Source organism: Fusarium flagelliforme (genome assembly GCF_020744385.1).
Source record: "Fusarium flagelliforme strain FIESC 12 MPI-CAGE-AA-0113 chromosome Unknown B0J16scaffold_4, whole genome shotgun sequence".
Taxonomy (NCBI): Eukaryota; Fungi; Ascomycota; class Sordariomycetes; order Hypocreales; family Nectriaceae; genus Fusarium; species Fusarium flagelliforme.
The window spans coordinates 2,133,802-2,156,841 of record NW_025763506.1 but is presented as its reverse complement, the minus strand read 5'-3'; the positions used below and the strand labels follow the sequence as shown (position 1 = coordinate 2,156,841).

Genomic DNA, 23,040 nt, shown 5'->3' with positions numbered 1-23,040 from the left:
GCCTATAAGTCCTGCATATGCATTGCCACTGAAACATATTCATGTCTTCTGGTGCAGATTCATGAAAACGTTATTGTATGCCGCGAATATCTATAATGATTGGCATTGTTCCATGTATTCATCGTACAGAACGAGAAGTCTAAAATTCCCAAACACGACAGTTGCTACAGACAGTCATAAACAAGCAATAAACAAACGCAAAACCAGAACGCCGTTGACGCCACTCCTGATATAGTTGTCCCAAATTCACTCTTTTATGCCGCCATGTTACTCTGGCTCACCTTTGATCGAGGTCATGGGCTTTAGACACCCATGGTAAAATCATGCTCGATACCGGGTGTCACACTGGCCATAAACTAGACACATGTCAGCAGGGAATGGTCTGGTCGGGTTAGGGGAGTCATACCTTGAGGAACACAACCAAGTACTGATCCACTCGGATAGCAACCTCTTGATCATCGATCTCAGCTTCCTGTACCTCCTCCCACTCATCCTTGTCCGCCGCCTCTTGAGCGCCCTTGACATCTAGCTTTCCAATCTCATCAACCAAACCCTCCATCCCCGAAGGTGCCTGGCTGTTATCAGCGTTACCGGCACGGAGCTTCTCACGTCGCAGGCGAAGGGCAGCATCGGCACGGTCAAGTAATGTCTTCATGACTGACGCGTGCTTGCAGGGATGTACAGAGGCCATCTTGATGTTGTTGGCGAAGAAGGGGAAATCTTCGAGTGTCACTGTCTTGTCCTTGTAGTCACCGACAATATCCTCCGTCATGTCAGTGGGAGGGAGGGGCTGGCCATTGGCGAGATAGCCTGAGAGGTACAGACGAGGGGTTCTGTAGTAGGGAGAGTACATGATGTACAGGGTGTACGTTCGGTGAGCGCTGAAGATATTAGCAGACCTCTTCATGACTTGAAGAAAACAAGGCATACCTGTTCTTGGAATCAGCGCCAGAGTCTCGGATGATAGCTTCATCATCGTCTTCGTCCTCCATATCAGGAATCTCATCATCATCCACAACCTCCCTGTCACCGACATTTCCTGAATCGTCCACGGTCCTCACCTCCTTCACTTTCAACGGCTGCGAGCTGGCCAGGCCACCAGTCCTCAGCCACCCATCTTCGTCATCCCCTGCATTACCCTTGAAGTCATCGCCGTCATTGACAAGAGCTTCCTCGTGTCCAGCGTCACCAGCAAAGTCGTCGTTCAAACGACGATGACAAGGGACATTGCGTGTTACCAGGAACTGCTTGCCAGGAGGCAGATGGCTGACTCGACGTTCAGGGGAATCGGCATCACCCCAGGACCAGGTCGGGAACTTATAAACAAGATAGTCGCCCGCGGCGAGGAACTCTTCGGGTGTGATTTGACCGGTCTGGCGGAAGGTTGACTTGTGGGAGACGGGGGTATAGCGATCCCGAAGGGTGTTGACTGTCGAATAGATGTAATTCATGATGGCTTCGGCGTTGGTCTCTTCGTTTCGGGGTTTGCAGTTGTTTCTGTAGAAGGAAAGAAAATAGGCTTTGTTGGGAGTTGTATCTTGTACTTCTTGGAGGATGCGGGGCTGAGTTTCTGTGCAAGCTTGCGAGATGTAAGTTGGCAAGTATAGTTTGAGTTGTAGCAGAGTAGAGGTTTGGAGCATTTCCCTCGTCCTTCTGCCTGAAGTAACGAAGATGACTGATAGAGACCAGGCGACGACAAGTACTTGGGTGAAAGTACCTTGCCTGAGTAATACCCAGTTAGAGCAGCCGCTCACTGTCACTGATGAGGCGATCACATGAAGGTGGAGGTGTGTGTGCCTGGACCCCTCATTGGCTGTGACGTGGGGGTTAGCCAGTAGCATTGCTTTGAAGCTCCCTGGAATGGGTCTTGCAGCAGTCTTATCTTATCGGAATGCACGTCATTTTCTGGAAGCTCTATTCACGTGTACTGTACCATGAGCCTCTCTTGATAATAGTCTGGTGCTCGAGTCATGAGGAGGGCAAATCCATCATCAACAAGTATTATTTCTTATATACTGGTCAAGTGCTCTATTGGAATATCGTGGTATCTTTTCTTTTCTTTGCTTGTGCATGTCTATCAACTCATTCCTCGTCAGCCTCTTCCTCTGCCTTTTTCTTCTTCTCTTCACGTTCCCTCTTCTTCTCTAATAGTTTCTTCAACTTCTTGGCTGAGTTGAACACTCCGTTCGTTCCAGCTCCACATGATGCACAAGTCGGGTCCTTTCTGTATCTCTTCAGAGCACATGGCTCGCAAAAATAATGCCCACATCTTGTCACAATGGGCTCTCTATAGGGCCCTTCGCAGATGATGCACGCGAATGGAATCTTCTCCAGCATCGCTATCTCTGCTTCGTCCTCGGGGGCCTGCTCCTTTTTGTCGCGGTTGGCGCTTGCAATGATGGTGCCGCCCAAGTTCTTCTTGCCCTTTGTGACTTCCTCCCACTCCTTGTCGAGCTGCCAGCCTTGTTTGACGTCTGTTCGATCGTGGAGGAATATGCAACTGTCTCCAAAGCCACAGTGACCGGTCTTCTTGTAATCTTTGCATATATCGGGTTTGAAGTCCATGACTGTGATGGTTCGAATATTTGTGGGTGCCTTAACAGGGCCCTTCGCTCTTTGGGGCGCATCAGGGTTTTTCTGAATGAATGATGTTTGATTCGCGAGCCCTTTATATGTTCCATCCGGTTGTGAATCCTTCGCGGAAGCTCTTGTTGATCCTAAGAGATTCTTTGCCGAGAGATCATCCTCCTTTTCATCATACCAGTTGCTATGCTTCGTCGCGTCGTTTGTACTTGTGATGGGTACATTGCGATCCGCCGAGTAAACCGTGGCTGAAAAATCCTTCTTGCTAGATGCCAGATCTTTAGAAGATGCTGTAACAGTGGCGGTCTTTTTGCGCCGCTTAACGCGCTGTCCAGATTCGTCTTCTGATGATGAGTAGTCGCTGTCGTCGCTATCGGCTGGAGGTGGCGTCGCAGGTCGTTTTCGAATATTTGCTTTGCCTTTTGCGCCTCTCTTCTTGAATACAGCAACCGGTGCTTGAGGTTCTGTAGATGAGTCTGCCATTTTGCCGGAGTTGATTTGTCAATGTCAGATGGGAGTGTGGTGTTTTTGAATGTGACGGATAGCGATTGGAAATCAGACTTTCTTACTCTACCAAGGATGGAGGAATCTAGAACTGGTCATGTGACTACGCGTATCTTTGGTGTTGGTGGCGCTGAGCCCAATATCAAGTCAGCTTTATTCTACTATCTACCTCAACTAGAGTCGTGCGAAATGTATGGAATCCAGATCCAACAAGGAACCGGAGCTTGAAAAGCAACTTCATTTAAGGTTCGCCTAGGTGAAGAATGAAGCTCTCCTGCGTTACTATTGGAGCTTCTCAAGGCAGATAGGATGGCCTCTACAGCAAACCGTAACGCTACCTACTGAAGTCACATACAATACTTTCATCAGCTTCCTTGCGTCTTTGATCGTTTTCAAATGCTCTGCCGAGCATAATCTCGCTGTGAACTAGCCTCAATAAGTTTTACGAATAGATAGTCAGCTAATAATTCTATCCTGTCTGCCTGTGAATAATGTTCGATAACAAACGCTACAACTAATGAATTCAAATTCATTACTAACTCCCTTGCATTTCAACCCTGGTGACTATTGCGCCAAGATCCGATGAAAAGATGCTCAACTAGAATACTCGAATCACCTTTCTCATGAGTATTCTCATGCGGCAGCCACCCAAAACTATCTTTTGGTAAAACTAGCACATCCCCAATCAGTCTGGGTTCCGGTAAACTGTCTAGTTCATCGCCAGTATGTTCCGTACCCGTCATCTCTTTGAAGTAGTCCATAAGGACTTTCGTAAATGCAAAAGGTCCAGTTGTGCTCATAACCTCTTCGAATGAAACAGCATCACCTGGTTTCTTAGATGCAAATAGATTCTTGAGATCGCCTGCCACTTGGTTGACAACCGTTCTTATAGCTGGGTGGTTTGGCTTTGCCAACACTGAGTACTGGCATAGCTGTACAGAATAAGGGGAACCGGGCCAAATTGGCTTCTTGTGATGGTCGTTCTCTATCCCGACGACCAGATTCACTGAGCCTTGGTATTGCTTGGGTATCCATTTTGAAATGGGCTGGTGTGGATATACATCAATGTCTGCCCATACACCACCTTCGCGCAGCAGAATAAGGTACCTCAAGAAATCGGCTTTGAGGATAGGGTCTTTCAGGCTTGTGAAGATATCCGAAATATTTGTGTCGAAGCGATCAAGAACGTAGGCGTCGTTGTTGGCATCGGTAATGCGCTCATATCGCCAGCCAGGATTGACAACACGCCATTGATGTGGAAAGCCGACTGTCCGTTCTGTGGGATTTTCCGAATCATCTTTCCAGCTCTGCCAGATTTTGTGAGGAAACGGCTCTGCTTTTGATGCATCGCCAGCCGTAGGTTTCGGTCCTTGGGTTGTGCTATTTTCTATTTCTCTGGTCAACATTTACTTGCATCAGCTGGAAATAGGCGCTTACGACTTATACGACCGTTGTATGCGTAGTTGCCCACCAGAAGCATACAGATCACAACAGCGGCCAGAAGAACGAACGCATATTTTCTATGCGTTGCTGTTGCTAATAACATGGTGGCCAAGGTAATGTTTACAAGTCAAGGGAGCCAGAACAAGAAAACGCAATTAATTGAGAGCTATCTGTCTACCTAATAATAAGACATTCCAGCCCCGTCACCCATTAAGAGCGACAGCCTGGGGACCCTGGTCTGTCCGTGGAGGACATCATCTCAGCCAATTATCAACGCCCTCTTACCGCCCGATACTGGACTTCTAACAACTTCAAATATTGTCAACCAACACACCACTCACATGTCGCCATCTTGCCTGATGTGGAATTCTACTACCAACAGGATGTCTGTTTTCGCTAGGATTCGTACTTTGTCCTTGATGATGGCCAGTGACAGCTCTCTTTTGTATCCGTATGTTAAGTTCATGGCGAGTTTCTCTCCTTCTCGTCCCTTGCAACGATGGTGATACCCGCGCGGCTTCATGCAGCTCACGCTGCCTTGGAACGAAACAAATATATGAGCGCAACCAACACGCATAGTGGTTGGAAGATCTTATCCTCTATGTCTTCCCTCAAACTCCGTACTTCGCTTTGCTCGCTCTGCCTCCTGTTTTCCCGTAGTTTACGGTACATACCACACAGAGTTTCTCCAGAACACCTTGCAGTGCATTGATCACGATGACAAGGCTCATCGCTGCGTTGTTTCTTTACTTTCTTTCAACATGCCTTGCTGCCAGCAAGTGCTATTATCCTAACGGCGACGAGGCTAACGACTTTCCTTGCGACCCTGAGGCGAAGGAAAGCGTCTGCTGTTCTGGAGGGTTGGGCACAACATGTCTGTCCAACAAGTTGTGCATCGGGGCAGACGGGAATACTTTAAGAGGTTCCTGTACAGATAAGAATTGGGCGTCGCCAGAGTGCGCTATGTTTTGTCTGGGTAAATGGCGCTCTTCTTTGAGTACGACTAAGTGGCTATGCTAATGATAAAAAGGTGCGGACAGGGGAGGAACTGACTTGATCTCCTGCTCTAACGTTACGGGTAGCGATACCTCGTTTTGTTGTGACCACAATCCAAACTGCTGTAACAGTGGTGTTGGGAGATTTAATGTTCTTCCGTCTAACCCAGAGGTTTGGGCGACGTGGGATCGAAAAGCAACTGAGTATGCCGTTGTTGGTACAGTCTTCATCGGCGAATCCACGACCACAGCTGCATCCGCTACTTCAGAGACGTCGTCTCTGATCACCTATGCATCATCAGCATCTATCATTACGGCCAGCGAAGCATCTTCATCGTCAAGTCATGTACCCGATTCGACAACATCTACGGAGGGCACACCAGGAATGTCCACCGGCGCGAAGGCAGGAATTGGTGCTGGTATCGGTGTTGGTGCTGTCCTAGCTGTGGCAGTCGTATACCTCCTATGGAGGATGCGCAGGAATAAGAAAGTCACCGAGCAGGAGAAGCAGGTTCCACCTGTATATTATGGACCGGGCATGGACGCATCTTGGCAGCAGTCTCATTATACGTATGGCGTGAAAGAGTCACACTCTCAACCGCCACAGGAGCTTCATGGACAGACATTGCAAGGCTACAATGTGAGAGCTGAACTACCAGCACATATCTGAGGGCCTCGGAAATGATATGGATACAAAGGCATGGCGTTGGGGATCATTGGAGGTCTGTTTGGGTTGTTGCCATTTAAAACAGTTATATTGTAATCGTCATAATGTCCAGGCGTCAATAAAAAGAGGCACAAATTATATGCTAGTTCCCTTATCATCTAATCAGAGCAGGGTAACTGATCCCCAGTGGTTTCAACAAGAAAGAGGCACAAATCATCACAATCAGGCATCATTCTGTAAGACGACTGAGGCCGTCTCGCCTGGCCTATAAGATGTATATGTCGTGGATTTAGGAAATCCAGCTAGAGACACTTGCACAGACCTTCAGCTTCTATAGCTTGGACCCTGATTTCCATCTGACAGCGAAGCTTGTGACAGCCTCCTTGAATACATTGGTAAATTTTTCAACTAGAAAAAACCTTGCTAACAAAACAGTGACCAGGGAAACTCTGGACGAACAGCTCAGAGGCATGAGTGAAGAATTCAGAAGTGGCATTGACCGATTAACATCACTCACACGCGATAGATGACAATGTAAAGCCGTAATTTTGGCACTGTATCTACCCTGTACCGTTGACTTGAATGTATTGGTTTATCTTAAATACAACGTATTACTTGCCATTGATAAACTACTATGGTATAAGGGTATTCGTAACTTGACAATCGGATAATGTACACTGTTTTGTTTTGATATCATGTTCTTTTTGGAGTGATCGCTTTGCTGTCTGTGATAACACATGTTCGCTTAGCACATCAAATAAACACACGAACAACACGTCCACCGCCGCTATGCAACTGACAGTGAAGCAAGCCCCTTACACCTGCAGGATACATACACGAACTAGATGAACTACGATGGCCCCAGGAGAGGTCATATCCAAGCAGTGCGTCGAAGCGACATTGAGATGTGAAGCTTATGTCTGACGTGTCTGTGGAGGACTTGAACAACAGCGTGGCGATTGGTCAAGACGACCAACGATAGTCTAGGAACCAATGCAACTCGTATCAACCACACAGAGCAGAGAACCAGACATGCAAACCTTACTACAAACTATCGTATTTTTATTTTTGGACGCGGTCTGGATCGATCGCCGGTAAGTTAGCTGCGCAGTCCAACCACAGATCTGATCGAGCATCGCATCGCATCTGATCATCTCTTACGAAAAGGTAAAGGGTGCAGGAGAAGAAGAAAGTGCTTCAAACGCACTAAAATATGCTTCCCCACTGCCAGACCAGGCCAGTTCAAGACCCTGGTCAAGGATAACCATGGCAGCGAAATGAGATGAAAGACTCGGTTTATGCGGGAGTCTTTGCGGACCTGGACGCCAATCGAAAGTACGGATACATCTATACTTTGCCTCATTGACGATGACGGCATTTGATGCTATCCATGTAGAAGATGGTGTTGCCGTTCAAATGTGGCTGCGTATCAATATGTAGGTACTTGCTTGAACATGTACATCGTCCCAAGTCAACATCACGAACCGCGTCGTGGTTTGTTTATTTTTGACCATTCTAGGCCATAGTACTCTTACTACTGCGTGCACTTGCAGTAAATTATGCTTTATGGTTCGCATAAACCCCGCAGCCTTACTTGATATGCCACTTCAGTATACCGTACCTGAGTACGTAGCAATGCGTAACATCCAACTCATTGCTACAGAGGCTGGTCGAGGAAACAGGGAAAATGCCTCCAATTGAGTTTAAGACCGGATGATCGCTCTAAGGGAACAAGACTGAACGAGCAATATTCTGGCTCGTGCGAGAAAGAAATGGCGGTTCTCTATGCGGCATTGAATGCTTCTAGACACGGGCTGGAAGCTCAGTTTGGATTTGACATGAGGCGTTGCGCCACGAGAAGCCCCGAGGCAGCTTTAAAGAAAAGAAGATTGATAGACGTTGACCTGTTCGCGACTTGATGCAGAACTTTCGTGAGCGCCTCAAAGTTACGGCTAGGGTTTACTAGTCTAGGTAGTTTAATAGGAACCCTTGAACCTATCACGACTACTGTCAAGGTTGAGGGATGCACCGGAAGCGGGGGGTGGGAAAGATGGCAGATGTTCAAAATGATAAACGAATATCGACGCCTTCACATGTATTGGTTCATTATCTCGACATAAAGGCAATATCGTCATCTGCCTGGCCATGGCTGGCAGCACAAGAATATGGAAGCTGGGATGAGGATAGCGGGGAGCGTACAGTACCTGAGCAGGTAGGTATCCGTAGCATTGCAACTCAATCCCGCTTAGCCAAGTCCAGCAGCTGTATCCTTGCAAGTTGGTTCGAAATGTTCTAGCCCTAGAATTGCGGGAAGCAAAGCCAAGCTGATAAGAGGCAATGCCGAGACAGACACAACACAAAGGCAAATATGGAAAATAAACAGATCCTTACAATTCAAACTCCAGTGTAAAGTAAAATACTTCATAAATCAATTAATGAAGGTGGCTGGGAGCAACCTGAGCTACGGCATCAATATAGCGGTGTCGCGATGTCCGTTCAATTCTCCACGTCTCCACGTTTATCCCAGTCCATGAGAGTCTCAATTCTCGCTTGCCTCTCATAACTTTCCATGGTCACCTGTAGAGATCAATCGCTTAGTAGCATGGGCTCAAAAGTACCCGTACTGTATGTCATGTTATTACCGTGATAGAACATGAATTGTATTGAAAGCGAAGTTGATCATCTCGACTGTATCGAGTGTCTTTGGCCTAGTAAAGAAATGGGCTTTCATTTGACCCCCCTGGAGGCTAGAAACGATACCCAAACCCACAGTCAGCAGACCAGACCAGACCAGACCGGACCAAGCCAGATCAAGTCCTTGTGCATCTCGGTAGGGATTTGGACTTGAGTTAACGCAGGTACTGAACGCAGGGGGGAAGAGGAGAGTGGAAATCATCATAGCGTGCAGGAACATCAACAAGGGACCTGTACCTATCTAATACCCCAAGCAGCATATGGATACAGTCAGTATCTCTCTGTACGGATAGAAGTCACTAGGAATAGCAACACCATAGCTTGCACATCTCAGCTTCCATAAACGCACAGCCCTTAAACTGGAGTCTATCCCCTGCCAGACCCCATCAATTGAAGGCAGCAAGAGAAGGAAGCGAAGAAAAGTGTCTCCAGCTTCACCTGCACCCTGGCCTAGTCTGGGTCTGGGCAGCTCCCCAGTCAGGCTCGTCTCCTTACCTTGAGCTCATATCACTCGCTATTGATCCTAATCCTGATCTTGATCTTTTCCTTCTTTCGTCTTTCGACCTTTTTACCGTCCCTATACTCGTAATACTAACCCAACAGCAAAACCACCGACGTCGAAACGGGCGATAAGCGACTGCCCAAGAGATCGGAACAAAGGGAGGCGCGTCTAATTCACGACTCTGGATGCCCTCTACCAATCACTCGGCGCTGTCGTCCCCCTTTTGATACCGTCCTCAACCTTTTCCTTAGGTCACCGTCACGGGGCCGTCCATTCTTTCGAGGACAATTGATTATTTGAAAGTTGTGGTTGCCATCTTTTGACTTGCTCGTCGTGTATTTTCCCGATTGCTGGTCAGGATTATACTGCTACCGACAGCCCTTTTCGATTATTTGTATCGGACGCGACTCTCGTTACGCCTTTTCTCTCTCTTCTTTCTTGGCCGTATTTCAACCAACCTCGGTTCCCTTTCCAGGGCGATTTCAACACCAATTCCTCACGAAACCTCAAACGTCACCGGCCGGCCGCCCTTAAAATCAGACTATCCACCCCAGTCCACTCTGGAATTAAAAAGAGACTTTGACGCCGGAGCATACTCCACCTGAAGCTCAGGTACCCCCAGCTCTCCTTGTCTCCCGTCTCCCGCTCGGAATCTGGACTCATCAATTCTTCACCTTCGTCTGTCTCTTTTTTCCTCAGTCTTTTTTTCTTACGCGGTAACTTTTGTCGGCCGACTGTTTCGCTGCTCACGTCACTGCCGGGAAACTCTGTCCACGCCTCCTTTGTCACCGTTGACTTGGTTGCATTGGTGGTAGAACGCCCCGTCGTGCAGTAACAGGCGCATCCGGCCGTTTGAGCTTCTTTGAGTTGTCGAATTCCATCGGGGAATGATCAACAGTTTTGCTGTCGTATAATTCTTGGGAACGCATTCCAGAAGGCAGAAGCCAACAGGAGAGCAGCTCACAGAGTACCGCGACTTTCTGGGTCTTGTCAAAGTTGCGACAACTGGAACCAACAGGGGTCAAAAGTCCACTAATTGCTCAGCCCACTCACTCACTTTACTCTCTGTGTTGTGCAGTGTGCGTGCTTGTGCTTGTGCTTGTGCTTGTGCGTCGTTCGCTCCTGCGGTACCTGACTAAGGTTTAATCGTTGGCGCGTTTTCGACTGGACAAGTGTGTCAATAATTAGACACTCCCATCGCTCACCCGCAAACCTCTGGGCATTTCCAGTCACACTCAATCTACTGCACTACACCTCTGAACCACCCGACGGTACCTATCTCAACTCAAGCTGCTCCTCTTTGAGCTTTATCACACTCATTCTTTTTTTCTCTAATATTCTTTTATTACCGTTATACTGCCAACCGCTTCTTCTTTTTTTTCTTCTTCATTTACCTATTATCGGACAAGTTCATTCAGTCCAGTCCTATTTGTTACTATAATCTGTCTTTTTCCTTTTCTGTGGGAATTGATTGTCTTTCTTTTTTCTCGCAGCCGGGTCTGCTTTTTTACGACCAATAGCTACAATCTTACGCAGTCTCCCTGCAGATCGCTTTACTGCAACCTGACTGGTCGACATCTTGCAGCACACGCCAGCCCAGCTCTAAACTAATCAATTACGGTGCTGTACTGTCCTGAGGTGGTACTGGTACTGGTACTTTAACGCCCGTACCCCATTTTTCCGACAAACAAACAACACAACACGTTGGAAACGCTCAACCACCAGAACTCAATACAGAACTGCATTCCCTGCGACGGGCCTGCAACGACGTCCGTCTGCGTATTTTGATGGTTTCAAGGCGCGATTGAGGAAGCTTTCCTTGCCCCGGAAGAGGGCCACCTTTGCTTCGCAATCATGGCTTCTTCACTGGCTTCCGACAAGCCTAGCTTGCCCGCACCTGGCGCAGCGCCGTGCGACCCGTTTGTCATAACCGACAACACCACAACAACACCCGCGCATCACCGATATTCACAATACGACCACGAATTCTTTGTCACTGGTCCTGCCTCACCGGAATCCGCGAAAAGAGCACTCGCAGCTCATCTGCAAGAAACAGAGCGACGTCTTGAAGAGGCTGGCAAACTTGGTAATGCCTTGGTTGCCCAGCGCAAAGAGCTCACCGAACAGCTGAAGGAGATTGAGAAGGTGAACAACGAGGAGGAACTTTCACAAGAACTCCGAGAGCGAATGGTCGACATCGAGAAGGAATTCAACACATTAACTCGAGAATCCGCACGGAATTTGTTGCCGAAACAGAGGGTTCCCAGCAATGAGGCCCATCCTAGTTCTCCCTTTGCGCCCGAGAACAAGGGGCTCAGAGTGGTACGTTGCCATTGACATCAAGCAATTGACTTTAGCCTGCAAATAATTAACGCTTCATATTCTAGCGATCTGTCAGCCCTTCCAAGTTTGAGATCCAAGCAACTGGATCCCCTACGAAGCTTACCGTCCCTAATCGCAAGGTTCGCAACCAACCTTCCAACCGAGTCCACGATATCGAATTCGCCACCGAGATCAGTACTTCGCTCATCGCCCAGGTTCGCAATCTCCAAGGTGTCCTTGCCGAAAGAGATGAAGAAAACAAGGATCTCAAGGCCGCCACGGCGCGACTTGAGCTTGAGGCGGAGGGATTCCAGCAGCGCTTCAAGTCCCTCGATGAAAGCGAGAATCGATACAAGGAGGAGAACTGGAACCTTGAAACCAAGCTGCAAGAGTTAACAACTCAATACAAAGAGGCGCTGGACCGCGAGAAGAAGCTTACACAATCCCTCAACGTGATCAAAACGGAAAAGGTCAACACACAGCGAGAACTCGATGAGGTCAAGGTGAACCACGCACGATTGATTGATCAGCACGCCGCTGCTGTCAAGCAGCATGATATTGAGCTTGGTACTGTCAGGCGCAATATCGCAATGGCAGAGGGTGAGCGTGCTGCTATGCAGCGCAGGATCGACGATCTTACCGGCCAGAACCAAGAACTCGCCAGGGCCTTCGCATCCCAACGCCGAACAGTCACTGAACTTGAACCCACCATCCGCGCCAGCGATGACGACCTTGAATCATCTACGGACCACCTCACTCCGGAACACTCGCCGCCTCAGTCACCAATGAAGGGTACCCCTCGCCATGCCATGCTTGAGACTGAGACTATGAAGTCTTCTCTTCACCACGCCCAACGAACCATCCAGAGCCAGCGTGGTCTACTTCACCGCGAGAAGACCGAGAAGCTTGAGCTTCGACGCATTATTCAGGATCTTCGTGATGATCTAGAGAAGGCACGCAGCGACCCCAGCGAACCCAAGCCTCAACGACCCCGCCGCACTAAGGACTCTAAGGAATTTAAGAAGCCTCCTCGTCTGCTTGGATCATTCCGTTCCAGCAGACAAGAGGTTATCACTGATGACGGCGAGTGGGAGGACCAGAACGATGTTTCCCCTCGTACTTCCGTGTCTCCTTCAATGGCCAGGGCATCTTTGGCCAACAGTAGTCACACTGTCCTCCCAAGCATCGAGCTTCCTGATCCCGCAGACACTGAGCAATTCGATACTGCGAACGAAGGCGGCGAGTCAGCCTTCGAGACGGCCAATGAGCGAGCCACCGAGACTGAGGACTTCCAGACTGGGAATGAGGAGATGTCGGGCAGCGACGATACCGAAACCGAGGGCACCACTCGAGGCTTCGGCAGCATGCGAAACGCTCCACGACTTCCGGCTGGCGGCTTTGTTCGTCACGGCAGCAGCCACTCATTACACAGCACTGCATCGACCTCAGCTGATGAGGATGACGTCTCATACTCGAAGACTCCTAGTGGTACTATCAGATCTCAGAGAAGCACCCGTTTCCGTATGAGCCGTAGTGTCTTTAACCGCTCCAGGCAAGCAAGTGAGGAGCCCGCGTTCCAAGGCAGCCCTGCCAGCTTCGTGGGCAGTCGGGACGGGACACCTCAGGCTGGCCAAAGTCTGTTCGCTGAGCTTCAAGATTTCGATGGTAGTGACGACGACTCTGCCGGACCTGGCACACCCAGTCGCCTTCGTGCTCGCTCCATGACCCCTGGCTCCATTCGCCGAGGATCGTCACCACGACCCGCAGTTCCTCCCCTGCCTAAGGTCATCATGGTCGATACGGGTGTTATGACAGAGCCTGTCAAGATTGTGCCCAGACTTGCAGGCTTCGACACATCGCAGATGGTTACAACTGGTGTGATGACAGAAGATGGAGAAGAGCACTTCGCTGAATCACCTGTTAGTGTGGTGACAGCGAACCGACCTGCCTCCATGCAGTCAGCCATCGGCCCTGCTAGCCAGCGCGCGCCCCCGTCTTGGCCCGTCGACTACGCCTTTACTGGTTCACGGCCTGTTTCTATGGCCTACAGCGACGCTGGCGCCCAGCACGACCCCGATATGGAGCAGAAACTTGCTCAGTTCCCTGCTCCTCCCTCGATGCTCTCTCCCATCCTTCCTCCTATCTTGAGCATGTCCTCAATCGCATCTGAGGATGTTGAGCCGAGGGAAGAAATTGAGACACCGCCAACTCCTTTGGCTCTGAGCTTCACACCCCTCTCCAACCAGAGTGTTGAGCCACTGGCCGAGCCTGAGGTTCCTCTTCCGGATCTGACGATTACGTCGATCATTTCTGAGCAGCTCGAACCCCGTGCTGAGCCCGTTGTCCTCCCCCCTGCTCTTAGCATGTCTACTATCGCCGCCGAGCACTTGGAACCTCGAGCAGAGCCCGAGGTGCCTCTACCCGACCTCTCAATGACCACCATTGTTGCACAGCAGGTTGAGCCGCTTGCCGAGCCCGAGGCCCCAGCCCCTACTTTGAGCCTCTCTGCTATCTCAGCCAGCTCTGTCGACCCCATTGCTGAGCCTCCCATTGAGCCAGTCATGTTCATGCCTCCTCCTCCAGCACTGTCCATGTCTTCGATCACTGTTCAACACGTTGAGCCTCTCGCTCCCAAGGGTCCTGAGCTCCGCATGTCCGGTATCAAGGGTGAGTACATTGAACCAGTCTCCGAGCCTGCCGCGCCTGTGCCCGAGCTCCTCTTGTCCACAATCCGGAGCGAGCATATTGAGCCGGTTGCAGAACAAGAGTCTAGGTCCGTTGTACCCGCTATCACGGTGCCGTCCCTGCCCCCTGCTCCCGCCTTGAGCTTCTCCGCCATTCATGGAGAGAATGTCCAGCCTGTTGCCGTGCAGGTACCCGAGCTTGCCATGTCCAGCATCGTAGGCGAGGCTGTCGAACCTGTTCCTGAGCCCGTGGCTAAGGCCATTACACCCAAACTCAGCATCTCGTCGATTCATGGTGAACAAGTCGAGCCAGTCGTGGAACCCGTTCCTGTGCCTGTTGTACCTGAGCTTTCTATTTCTACTATTAAGGGCGAGTACGTTGAGCCAACTGAACTTCCAGTCCCCAATCTGGCTCTCTCATCCATCGTTGTTGAGTCCGTTGAACCCATCAGCGAGCCCGAGAAGGTCGTTCCCACGCCTTCGCTGAACATGTCGTCCATCTACGCCGAAGGCTGCGAACCAAGAGAGGAGTTGCCCCCTACTCCGACCACGCTCGTGTTCTCTGATCTGTCGACCCAAAACGTTCAGCCCGTATCTGAGCCTGCACCGTCTCTGGCTTTCTCTGGCATCACTTCCGAGAACGTGAAGCCCGTTCTCGAAGTGGTTCCCACCCCACCAACTTTGGTCATGTCTTCAATTGCTACCCAGGGTGTTGAACCTATCAGCCCTGTTCGCAAGACCCCCGTGCTGCCCGCCTTCGGATTCTCATCTATCGAGTCTGTCGAGACCATGCCTATCTCTCCTCGAACTCCTAAGAGAGAAGGTTTCATTCTCCCTCGCGATATGACCTCTCCTTTCATGGACCGAGACGTTCCTCGAACTCCAGACAACAAGACAGCTCATAGTGGTGAGGTTGACCAAGGCTCATCACCTCTTATGGCTGAGGATGAGAACGCACAAACTCCCAGCGATACCCCCGAGCCCGCCACGCCTGATTCGCAGAGGCTGTTCGACAAGCCTGTGGTCATCATGAATGATCAGGGTGCGCAGACCTCCCTCACTGCTGATGCTATTGATGCCATGCTCAAGGCTCGTGCTCAGCCAGTCTTCGGACTTGAGAAGAAGCTTTCAATGACTAGCCCTGACACTCCTGCCACCACTGGCACCACTGGTACCGTAAGAATCCACCGACATGACAGTTTCGAGAGTCCTGTCCGACAGGAGAGGGAAGATGACGTCTTTGACGCAACCTTTGCTCAACGTCCCGGTAGCTCCAGAAGTGGTATGGCATCCATGCAAGATGCTCCTCCTCTGCCTGCCAACCACCGTCAAGTCATTGAGGCTGCACGATCTGGCTCGGCTCACAGCAACCAGAACAACATGGGACCGCCCCTCTGGCCCGCATCTGCCCTAAAGCATCGCCCAAGCACCCCTGGACAAAGTGTGCACTCGCCTTCTCTTCGGGCTGGCACACCCCGTGCTGCTCGAAACCCTGTTAGCTATGGCGAGCTCGGAAGACAATCACCATCCAAGCTTACAGCAACATCGCGAAAGTCGTCAGTCTCGTCATTCGCCTCAGAGCTCGATACGCGCTTTAACATTCGTCCTGGCGAGATGGGTATGGATCCCGCTGGATTCGGCCCCAACACTGATCCCCGCATGATCCAGGCTATCACCCAGACCATGATTGGTGAGTATCTGTGGAAGTACACCCGCAAGACAGGCCGTGGTGAGATATCAGAGAACCGACACCGTCGTTACTTCTGGGTTCACCCTTACACCAGGACTCTCTATTGGAGTGACCGAGACCCTTCAACTGCTGGACGCACAGAGTTGAAGGCCAAGAGTGTTCCCATCGAGGCGGTCCGTGTCGTTACCGACGATAACCCCAGCCCTCCAGGACTCCACCGCAAGAGCTTGGTCATCATCTCTCCTGGCCGAACTATCAAGTTTACCTGCACGACCGGACAGCGACATGAGACATGGTTCAACGCTCTCTCGTATCTGCTGCTTCGCACCAACAATGACCAGGCCAATGTCGAGGATATGGCAGAGAACTTCACTCGTGAAGATGTTGATGAGTTCAACCCTCAATTCGGACAGCGCGCTGGTAATGCAACACGCCCAGGAGTTGCACCGTCTCTGTCATCTTACCATTCCCGAACAACCCGCAACGAGTCACCCGCTGTTGGAATGTCCATGAATATTCCGACTCTGACACCTAAGGCGCAGCCACAGCGCCCCGCCGGAACGCTGAGTAAATTGAGTGGTTACTGGAAAGGTAGCCAGCTGTCTGGCACTTTCTCAACTCTTCGTGGCCGGGGTCCTAGTGCGCAGAATGTTCATATCTATGAGGCTAGCGAGGCACATGATAGTGCCGAGGATGTGAGGGAGATTATTGAGCGGCAGGATAGGGATGCTGACCGTCTCGAGAATGTCCGCGCATGCTGCGATGGTAAGTTTGCTGCCTACATGAAATATATGGAATCTAACAATCGAATAGGCAAGCATGATGTTGGAACCCTCCACCTTTCCTCTAAGCGAGGCCGTCCTGGCAACAACCACGCGCACTCTACGCACTCTCAACCTGGGCTTACACACTCTCATACTACCATGTCTTCTGTACGCTCTCGAGTTTAAGCAGAGCCATGTCATACACAACTATTTCGTTCCCTGTAAATCACTCTTGTCGACCATTCCACTGTTTGTCAAACTCGACTGTTACGACCGACATCCTTACGGACTTTCACGATACTTATGATTTTTCTTGACTTTGCTGCTGTGTGTCCTCGACAACGAACCTAGGAGCCGGTACCCAAAAGACTATAATCACCTACTACAGCCCATCAGCCGGCTACGAACCAACAAAACCTTTCTTACATTGTCTTTATCATACTGCAACATTCGCCAATAGATCTGCTGATCCAGAGTGCTTGACGCAGACCAAAAATAAAACATCAAAAAACATCAACAGTACCGCATCACTGCATTTTCCTTTTTTATACTTTTTCAGCCAAAACGCATTGTTTGTTTGACCAGACCTCTTTTCACCGGATCAGCGCATGGGATGCTGGGGACCTACAGGAGTTTTTGTCTTTTGTACAGTCCAGGTGCCGGCGAGCATAGTACACCTGGGAAGTAATGTTCTCGAAGCTGTGGTCAGAGGAACCCAAGGGGTTAACAGATAGACGTTGTGTTTGGAGATAGTTGTTAGGCGAAGGGTCTTGATGACTGAATGAAACTTTGTACCAAATTGGACGGTTGCCTTTGTTAGGAATTATGTGACTGTCCCTTGTTATACCAAAGTCTGATACTTATCAGCCGACCGAAATTGCCGGCTTCTTGAGCTTTGATGACCTGTTCACACGTAACCGAGACCGAGGACAGATTTCCACTTGACAGTGGCTATATTGGATGTATCCTCCACTGGAAAATTAGAAGAACCTTGTGATGCCTCCACCATGTTTTTAGTTTCAGGTCTCAGCGAGGTGCCAATAATACGGTACGTACTCGGCACCTGCAGCAGCACCGGGCATTTGGCTCTACCAGATCCAACCTATGCCCCCATGGTCCGAAGACATCTTTGTCCACCTTTAATGTTAACCAAGTCTTAAAGAAATCCGCCAGCTGAATAATGAGTACGGATATGGGCGTAGTAACAAATCTCGGTATGGAACTCTGGACCCGCTGAAGCTCCTTTTCATGGATCCTTCCCTTGGCTGGCCATCTGGCCATTAACGGAATCCGACGGTGGGGAGCCTGTCAGCCAGTGGATTCATCACATGACGTATGTAGCCATACACAGTGCCTTACCTCGTCTACTAAGGTAGGTAGGTAGGTAGGTAGCCTCTAGCGGTGTCACTTACACTCAGTTGCCAGCCTATCAAGTGACTCCGCGTATAATCATTCCGCCTCCCTCAATCGAGAATCAACATCGTCGACCTCTCTCCCTTCGAAAACGCAACCTCAGCAATCTCCTCGATCCCTCCGATGCGTCTTTGTCGCTGTATTCTCTAGCTGCGGAAGAGCCGAGGCTGTAGAGGCCCTCTTGCGCCCAAGCTCTTTCTCTTGAGCCTTTGTGGCTCCGGAATTCGGGGCCATGGCTAGCTTCACCTCTCTTCTTGTGGCATACGTGCTGGGCGGCTTTACGTTTATACCTTTGGTCATTGCATCAGTACTGGCGTTTATCTTCTACACGTCCCCCATCTTGGACGATGCCGCGAACGAACACAAATACAGCCTTATCGTTGATAAGGACGATGATACAACCGCCCTCGAGGCCGCGAAGCGGTCGCACAAAAAGGACAACCGCGCGCACGAGAATGACCTCGATGTAGCCGCTGGCTTCTTTGCCGTGTGTAGAGAATACACACCTATGGGCATCAACGCAAAGCCTATCGAAAGATCAACCCCAGTGGGCTCGACGACCGTGGCCTCTCCAAGCCCCAGCGTCTATCAGACCATGTACAGGAGTATTTTCGAGAGAAAGCCTACTCCAGGACCCATGGAAAACAATAGCAATACCACGAGCCAGAGACCGAAGAATGCTGGTAATGTGTTTTACGTGGTTCTGAGGTTCGTGTGACTTCCCACACCCCGCATCCCTTCGCTAACGTCAATCTAGACATGGTCACCTAATGTTGTTCGATGATGAAGAGCAGGTCGAAGTCCGACATGTTGTTTCTCTAGCATATCATGACATCAGTATATACTCTGGTGGTGATGTCACACCGGAAGGCGAACTTTTCATCAAGCGAAATGCGATTAGATTATCCCGAAAACCATCTGGCACTGAGTTAGCCCCAGACAGTCCCGTTTCAAAACCCTTCTATCTCTTCTCGGAAAACTGTTCAGCCAAGGAAGATTTCTACTTCGCCCTGCTCAAAAACCAAGAGCAGAACTACGGTACGGACGGCCAAGTACCGAAGCCCTTACAATTTGACGTCAAGAACATCATCTCCTTGGTTCAGAAACTTCACTCGACGGAAGAGAATGTCCATTCAAGATGGATTAACGCACTATTGGGAAGAGTTTTCTTGGGTATCAACAAAACAAAGGACATTGAGGCTTTCATTCGTGAGAAACTCACCAAAAAGATCTCTCGTGTCAAAAAGCCTGCCTTTCTCACTAATATTACCATTAATGGGATCGACACTGGCGATGCAGCTCCTTACTTCAGCAATTTCAAACTAAAGGATCTTACAGTTGAGGGGGAATGTGTCGTGGAAGCTGATGTCAAGTATTCGGGAAACGCTCGTATTGAGATTGCTGCTACGGCCAAGATCGATCTTGGAAGCAGATTCAAAACGCGAGAGGTCAATCTTGTTCTTGCAGCTGTGCTCAAGAGAGCTGAAGGTCATATGTTGTTCAAAATTAAACCACCGCCGAGCAACCGAGTCTGGGTCACCTTCCAAAGTATGCCAAAGATGGAAATGGATATCGAGCCCATCGTTAGTGCGCGACAAATCACCTACACAGTCATTCTTCGCCAGATTGAGAACCGTATCAAGGAAGTCATCGCAGAGACTGTTGTACTGCCGTTCTGGGACGATATGCCATTCTTCAAGACAGAACACAAGCAATGGCGAGGTGGCATCTTTGAAGGAGACGATGCTACGGTCCCAACTGACGATGCTGAGAGCATAGTGGCAGCGACAGGAGATGTTGCTGCAGTCAGTCATCTAGATGGGAATTCGGACTTGACAGAGGAAACTCGACCTTTTGAGAAGAGCCATACTATACCTGTGATGGAATCGACGCCACCGCCGACTGGTCTGTTCGGGCGTAGACTCAGCAGGACAGGTACTAACCCTCAAGCTTCTGCATCATCAACTAGTGTCGACTCTAAAGGCCCAGGCGCGAGCCCAGTCTTGAAGCCTAAGATATCCAAGACATCACTTGAACCTGTTGTAGGCACTGACGTCGCCCATGCCGATATCTTCAAGCCGTCAACTTCGCCTCCCGATCATGCGACCAACTACATGACAACTCTGCACTCGCGTGCACACGATGCTTCTCCCCAACCACCTCAGCCTGCAGATACACCACCAGTGGCGTCATCTGCCTCTCAGCGTTCTAATCGTTCCTCACGCTCCTCCTCATCTGTCAATGATACTGTGAACAATGTCCTAGCAGCGGCAGAAGATTCTCAGAAGACGCCAGTGGCTATGGGCCGGCGCAATACAACTTCATCAATTGGTTCGGGATCCCATACCGATGAAAGGCCTGGCTCTTCTGCTTCTTCTCTTAAAGAATCGATGAAGAGCCAGACAGGCTCAATAGGAAGGAGTTTCTTCGCAAGGCGTGACCATGGGGAGATACCGGTGCACGAAGAAGAAGAGCTCGACCAGGATGAAGCTTCTCGGGACTCGCAACACGACCAGAGTCATGCACAAAATCTGAATCATAGGCAGACTACGCTGGCTGCTGTCTCGAATGCAGCAATGCAGGCCAAACAATGGGGCTGGAATGCCTACCAACGACACAAAGAGGCGCGAAGGCAGGCTGAGCAAGCAAGTCATCTTGATCTTAGCCAACCTATGGGCCGAGGGCAACCGTTACCTCCTCCTGGAACACCTCTCCCCAAGCCTACCAACGGCATGACGCGGATAGCACCTCCAACGAGCGTTCCTGCGAGGAAGCCCGTCCCTGGCTCGGCAGCACATACTTCAGCCGAGTCCTTGGAAACTCATCATGAGAACCATCACGAACAGGACCAGGACAACCATGGCGACTACCGCCCTCCGTTGCCCCAGCGCGGACGTCGCCGACAGAGCCACGTTCCAGAACCAGACAACGGACAGAATGTACTTATCGTCGCTGCCCCAGAGGACTCCCAGCCGGCCACGCCTTCAGGAGACGACCCTTCGAACCATCAAATCTGGGCTTCGAGTGATGAACAGACCGTGACAGATAGCGGAACTTCTCACCCTCCATCGATGCTCACAAATGAGTCCTCGCTTATACAGGAGGACATCAAACCAAACAACTCAGTGGGAGCACTACCGGCTGCTGCCGCAGCGACTGATGATGACGACGACTTCTCTGGCTGGATGGATAACGAAACTTTAGATATGGAAATCAACAGCCCTACGCGGCCTGCAGCAGCACAGGAAGTCAAGTAAAATTCTATCTCACCATCAAGAAAGAACAAGGGCTAGGCGTTTTTGGACTAAACAGAATCAGGTTGACCGATAGTCCCTGACGGAGTAAACTTATTTAACCTGTCTTGTTTTATCTCTGTTTATTGTTGATTTGGCGTTATTGGACGGCGATGGGCTATTGACTTCAAGAACCAGCAGATATACCATAGTGGAGTGAGTAGCGATGAACAATTGCCTGGTTTTACTATGGACATTGTTGTGCCCGCAGAATGAAATAATTGCATCATCTGTTGTGCCCTTCAGCGAGCTTAATGAGCAGGCAAACATACACACATACGTACCTTTTGTATATTCAGCTAGCTACTTAGGTAATGAATAAACTACATCTGCTTCAGCTTTCTGAATGAGACAGGCAAGCCTTGAAGTGGCTACTACTTGGGTTAGTTGCTTGTCGAAGGATCTTTGTCGCAAATCCCACGTGTTGGTCAAGAGGTTGGTGTATCAGGCGTGGGTGGTCCCGAAAGAAGTTCCGATGCAAAAGAGCACCACCCTCACGAACTGTATACGGGCCGGATGTGAGACAAACATAATGAAGATCCCATAAGACCGAGAGGAATATCTCGATATGGAGTTGGATGCAGAAGTGACGTTGCTCTTTGTCTGGAGGACATCCTGATGGTTCACACAATTCTCACATGGACAGAAACAATTAAAGTAAACCAGTTTCATTCAACTTGTCTGCTAACGTCCTTTCCCTTCTTTTCGACGGAAAGGCATACAGTAAAGCAGTGTCTTGATACCAAACAATAGTTCTATGTCATGGTGCCGGAACGCTGTACTCGTATCGCACTTCGTATATCAAGCGTTGGGGGCTGGGAACCACTTGTGATGACGTCCAGAACTGTACGGCACAAGTTAATAGGCTAATATAGTAAGCCAGTGACTGTCCTGGCAATTGATGCCCTCGGCTTTCAGACACGGACAAGCGGGAGTTTGTACTCGAGGACTATCTCAGCTCATATGCCAATGTGCATAAGAGGACATAACCAGTGAAGGCATGATTAGTCTAGCCGCTGGGCTGATGACTGTATTTCATCTGAGGTAGATCAAAGGAGCCTAGACAGTGTGCATAATGCACATTTCATCACCATTTTATAACCAGTTAGTCCATCCGCTCCCCAGGTTTTTGGTTGAATTAACGCGAATGTCTCCGCCGAGAATATGGGGTGCATGGCGGGGGATAACGGAAGTGGCTTGGCCACCCACAGTTTCGTACAGTATAGCTACATCTATAGCTGTAGTCTACCTACCCGTAGGTAGTTGGCTAAATGCCATGAGCTGTGCCGTCCGACGATGCATCTTTGGTGCTGTCGGAAAAGAGCTTGTCCTCTTGGCTGTGCTGTACCTAGATACAGTACAGTACAGTACAGTATCCCTCATAAGTTGAACTCAATGATCAAGCTTGTCTTGTGAGGGTGGTCAAGCGGCCAAGCCGACGCCAAACAAGCCTGGAAAAGATGCATGGAAGGAGTAAAAAAGAAGA

The 23,040-nt window shown here is 49.9% G+C and overlaps 6 protein-coding genes across 6 annotated transcripts; 3 read left to right on the top strand and 3 right to left on the bottom strand.

Annotated features, from left to right (window-relative positions):
- Positions 1-302: 302 nt before the first annotated feature.
- B0J16DRAFT_384377 (autophagocytosis associated protein) lies at positions 303-1,451 on the bottom strand (the record flags this gene model as incomplete). The annotated part of the gene is made up of 3 exons (XM_046131418.1): positions 303-356; positions 407-881; positions 931-1,451. The coding sequence occupies 3 exons, from the start codon at positions 1,449-1,451 to the stop codon at positions 303-305; spliced, it is 1,050 nt and encodes a 349-aa protein (XP_045982956.1).
- A 533-nt stretch (positions 1,452-1,984) lies between these two features.
- B0J16DRAFT_341351 (uncharacterized protein) lies at positions 1,985-3,542 on the bottom strand. The gene has a single exon (XM_046127808.1). The coding sequence runs from the start codon at positions 3,064-3,066 to the stop codon at positions 2,083-2,085; it is 984 nt and encodes a 327-aa protein (XP_045982955.1). The 5' UTR covers positions 3,067-3,542; the 3' UTR covers positions 1,985-2,082.
- B0J16DRAFT_341350 (nucleotide-diphospho-sugar transferase) lies at positions 3,543-4,696 on the bottom strand. Its single transcript, XM_046127807.1, has 2 exons — positions 4,525-4,696; positions 3,543-4,474 (listed from the first exon to the last, which is right to left on the bottom strand). Exons 1-2 carry the CDS (start codon positions 4,631-4,633, stop codon positions 3,639-3,641), a joined length of 945 nt encoding a protein of 314 aa, XP_045982954.1. The 5' UTR covers positions 4,634-4,696; the 3' UTR covers positions 3,543-3,638.
- A 69-nt stretch (positions 4,697-4,765) lies between these two features.
- Positions 4,766-6,360, top strand: B0J16DRAFT_341348 (uncharacterized protein). The gene is made up of 2 exons (XM_046127806.1): positions 4,766-5,506; positions 5,561-6,360. The coding sequence occupies exons 1-2, from the start codon at positions 5,248-5,250 to the stop codon at positions 6,193-6,195; spliced, it is 894 nt and encodes a 297-aa protein (XP_045982953.1). The 5' UTR covers positions 4,766-5,247; the 3' UTR covers positions 6,196-6,360.
- A 4,882-nt stretch (positions 6,361-11,242) lies between these two features.
- B0J16DRAFT_384373 (uncharacterized protein) lies at positions 11,243-17,034 on the top strand (the record flags this gene model as incomplete). Its single annotated transcript, XM_046131417.1, has 3 exons — positions 11,243-11,710; positions 11,776-16,849; positions 16,898-17,034. 3 exons carry the CDS (start codon positions 11,243-11,245, stop codon positions 17,032-17,034), a joined length of 5,679 nt encoding a protein of 1,892 aa, XP_045982952.1.
- A 1,232-nt stretch (positions 17,035-18,266) lies between these two features.
- B0J16DRAFT_341346 (uncharacterized protein) lies at positions 18,267-21,939 on the top strand. The gene is made up of 2 exons (XM_046127805.1): positions 18,267-18,969; positions 19,019-21,939. The coding sequence occupies exons 1-2, from the start codon at positions 18,494-18,496 to the stop codon at positions 21,516-21,518; spliced, it is 2,976 nt and encodes a 991-aa protein (XP_045982951.1). The 5' UTR covers positions 18,267-18,493; the 3' UTR covers positions 21,519-21,939.
- Positions 21,940-23,040: the final 1,101 nt, after the last annotated feature.

Bases quoted from the DNA above. Each gene is read 5' to 3' on its own strand.
- B0J16DRAFT_341351 (XM_046127808.1), bottom strand. From the start codon at position 3,066: ATGGCAGACTCATCTACAGAACCTCAAGCACCGGTTGCTGTATTCAAG.
- B0J16DRAFT_341350 (XM_046127807.1), bottom strand. From the start codon at position 4,633: ATGTTATTAGCAACAGCAACGCATAGAAAATATGCGTTCGTTCTTCTG. The intron at 4,475-4,524 runs GTAAGCGCCTAT...CCAGAGAAATAG, and splicing joins ATACAACGGTCGTATAAGTC to AAAATAGCACAACCCAAGGA.
- B0J16DRAFT_341348 (XM_046127806.1), top strand. From the start codon at position 5,248: ATGACAAGGCTCATCGCTGCGTTGTTTCTTTACTTTCTTTCAACATGC. The intron at 5,507-5,560 runs GTAAATGGCGCT...AATGATAAAAAG, and splicing joins GTGCGCTATGTTTTGTCTGG to GTGCGGACAGGGGAGGAACT.
- B0J16DRAFT_341346 (XM_046127805.1), top strand. From the start codon at position 18,494: ATGGCTAGCTTCACCTCTCTTCTTGTGGCATACGTGCTGGGCGGCTTT. The intron at 18,970-19,018 runs GTTCGTGTGACT...ACGTCAATCTAG, and splicing joins GTGTTTTACGTGGTTCTGAG to ACATGGTCACCTAATGTTGT.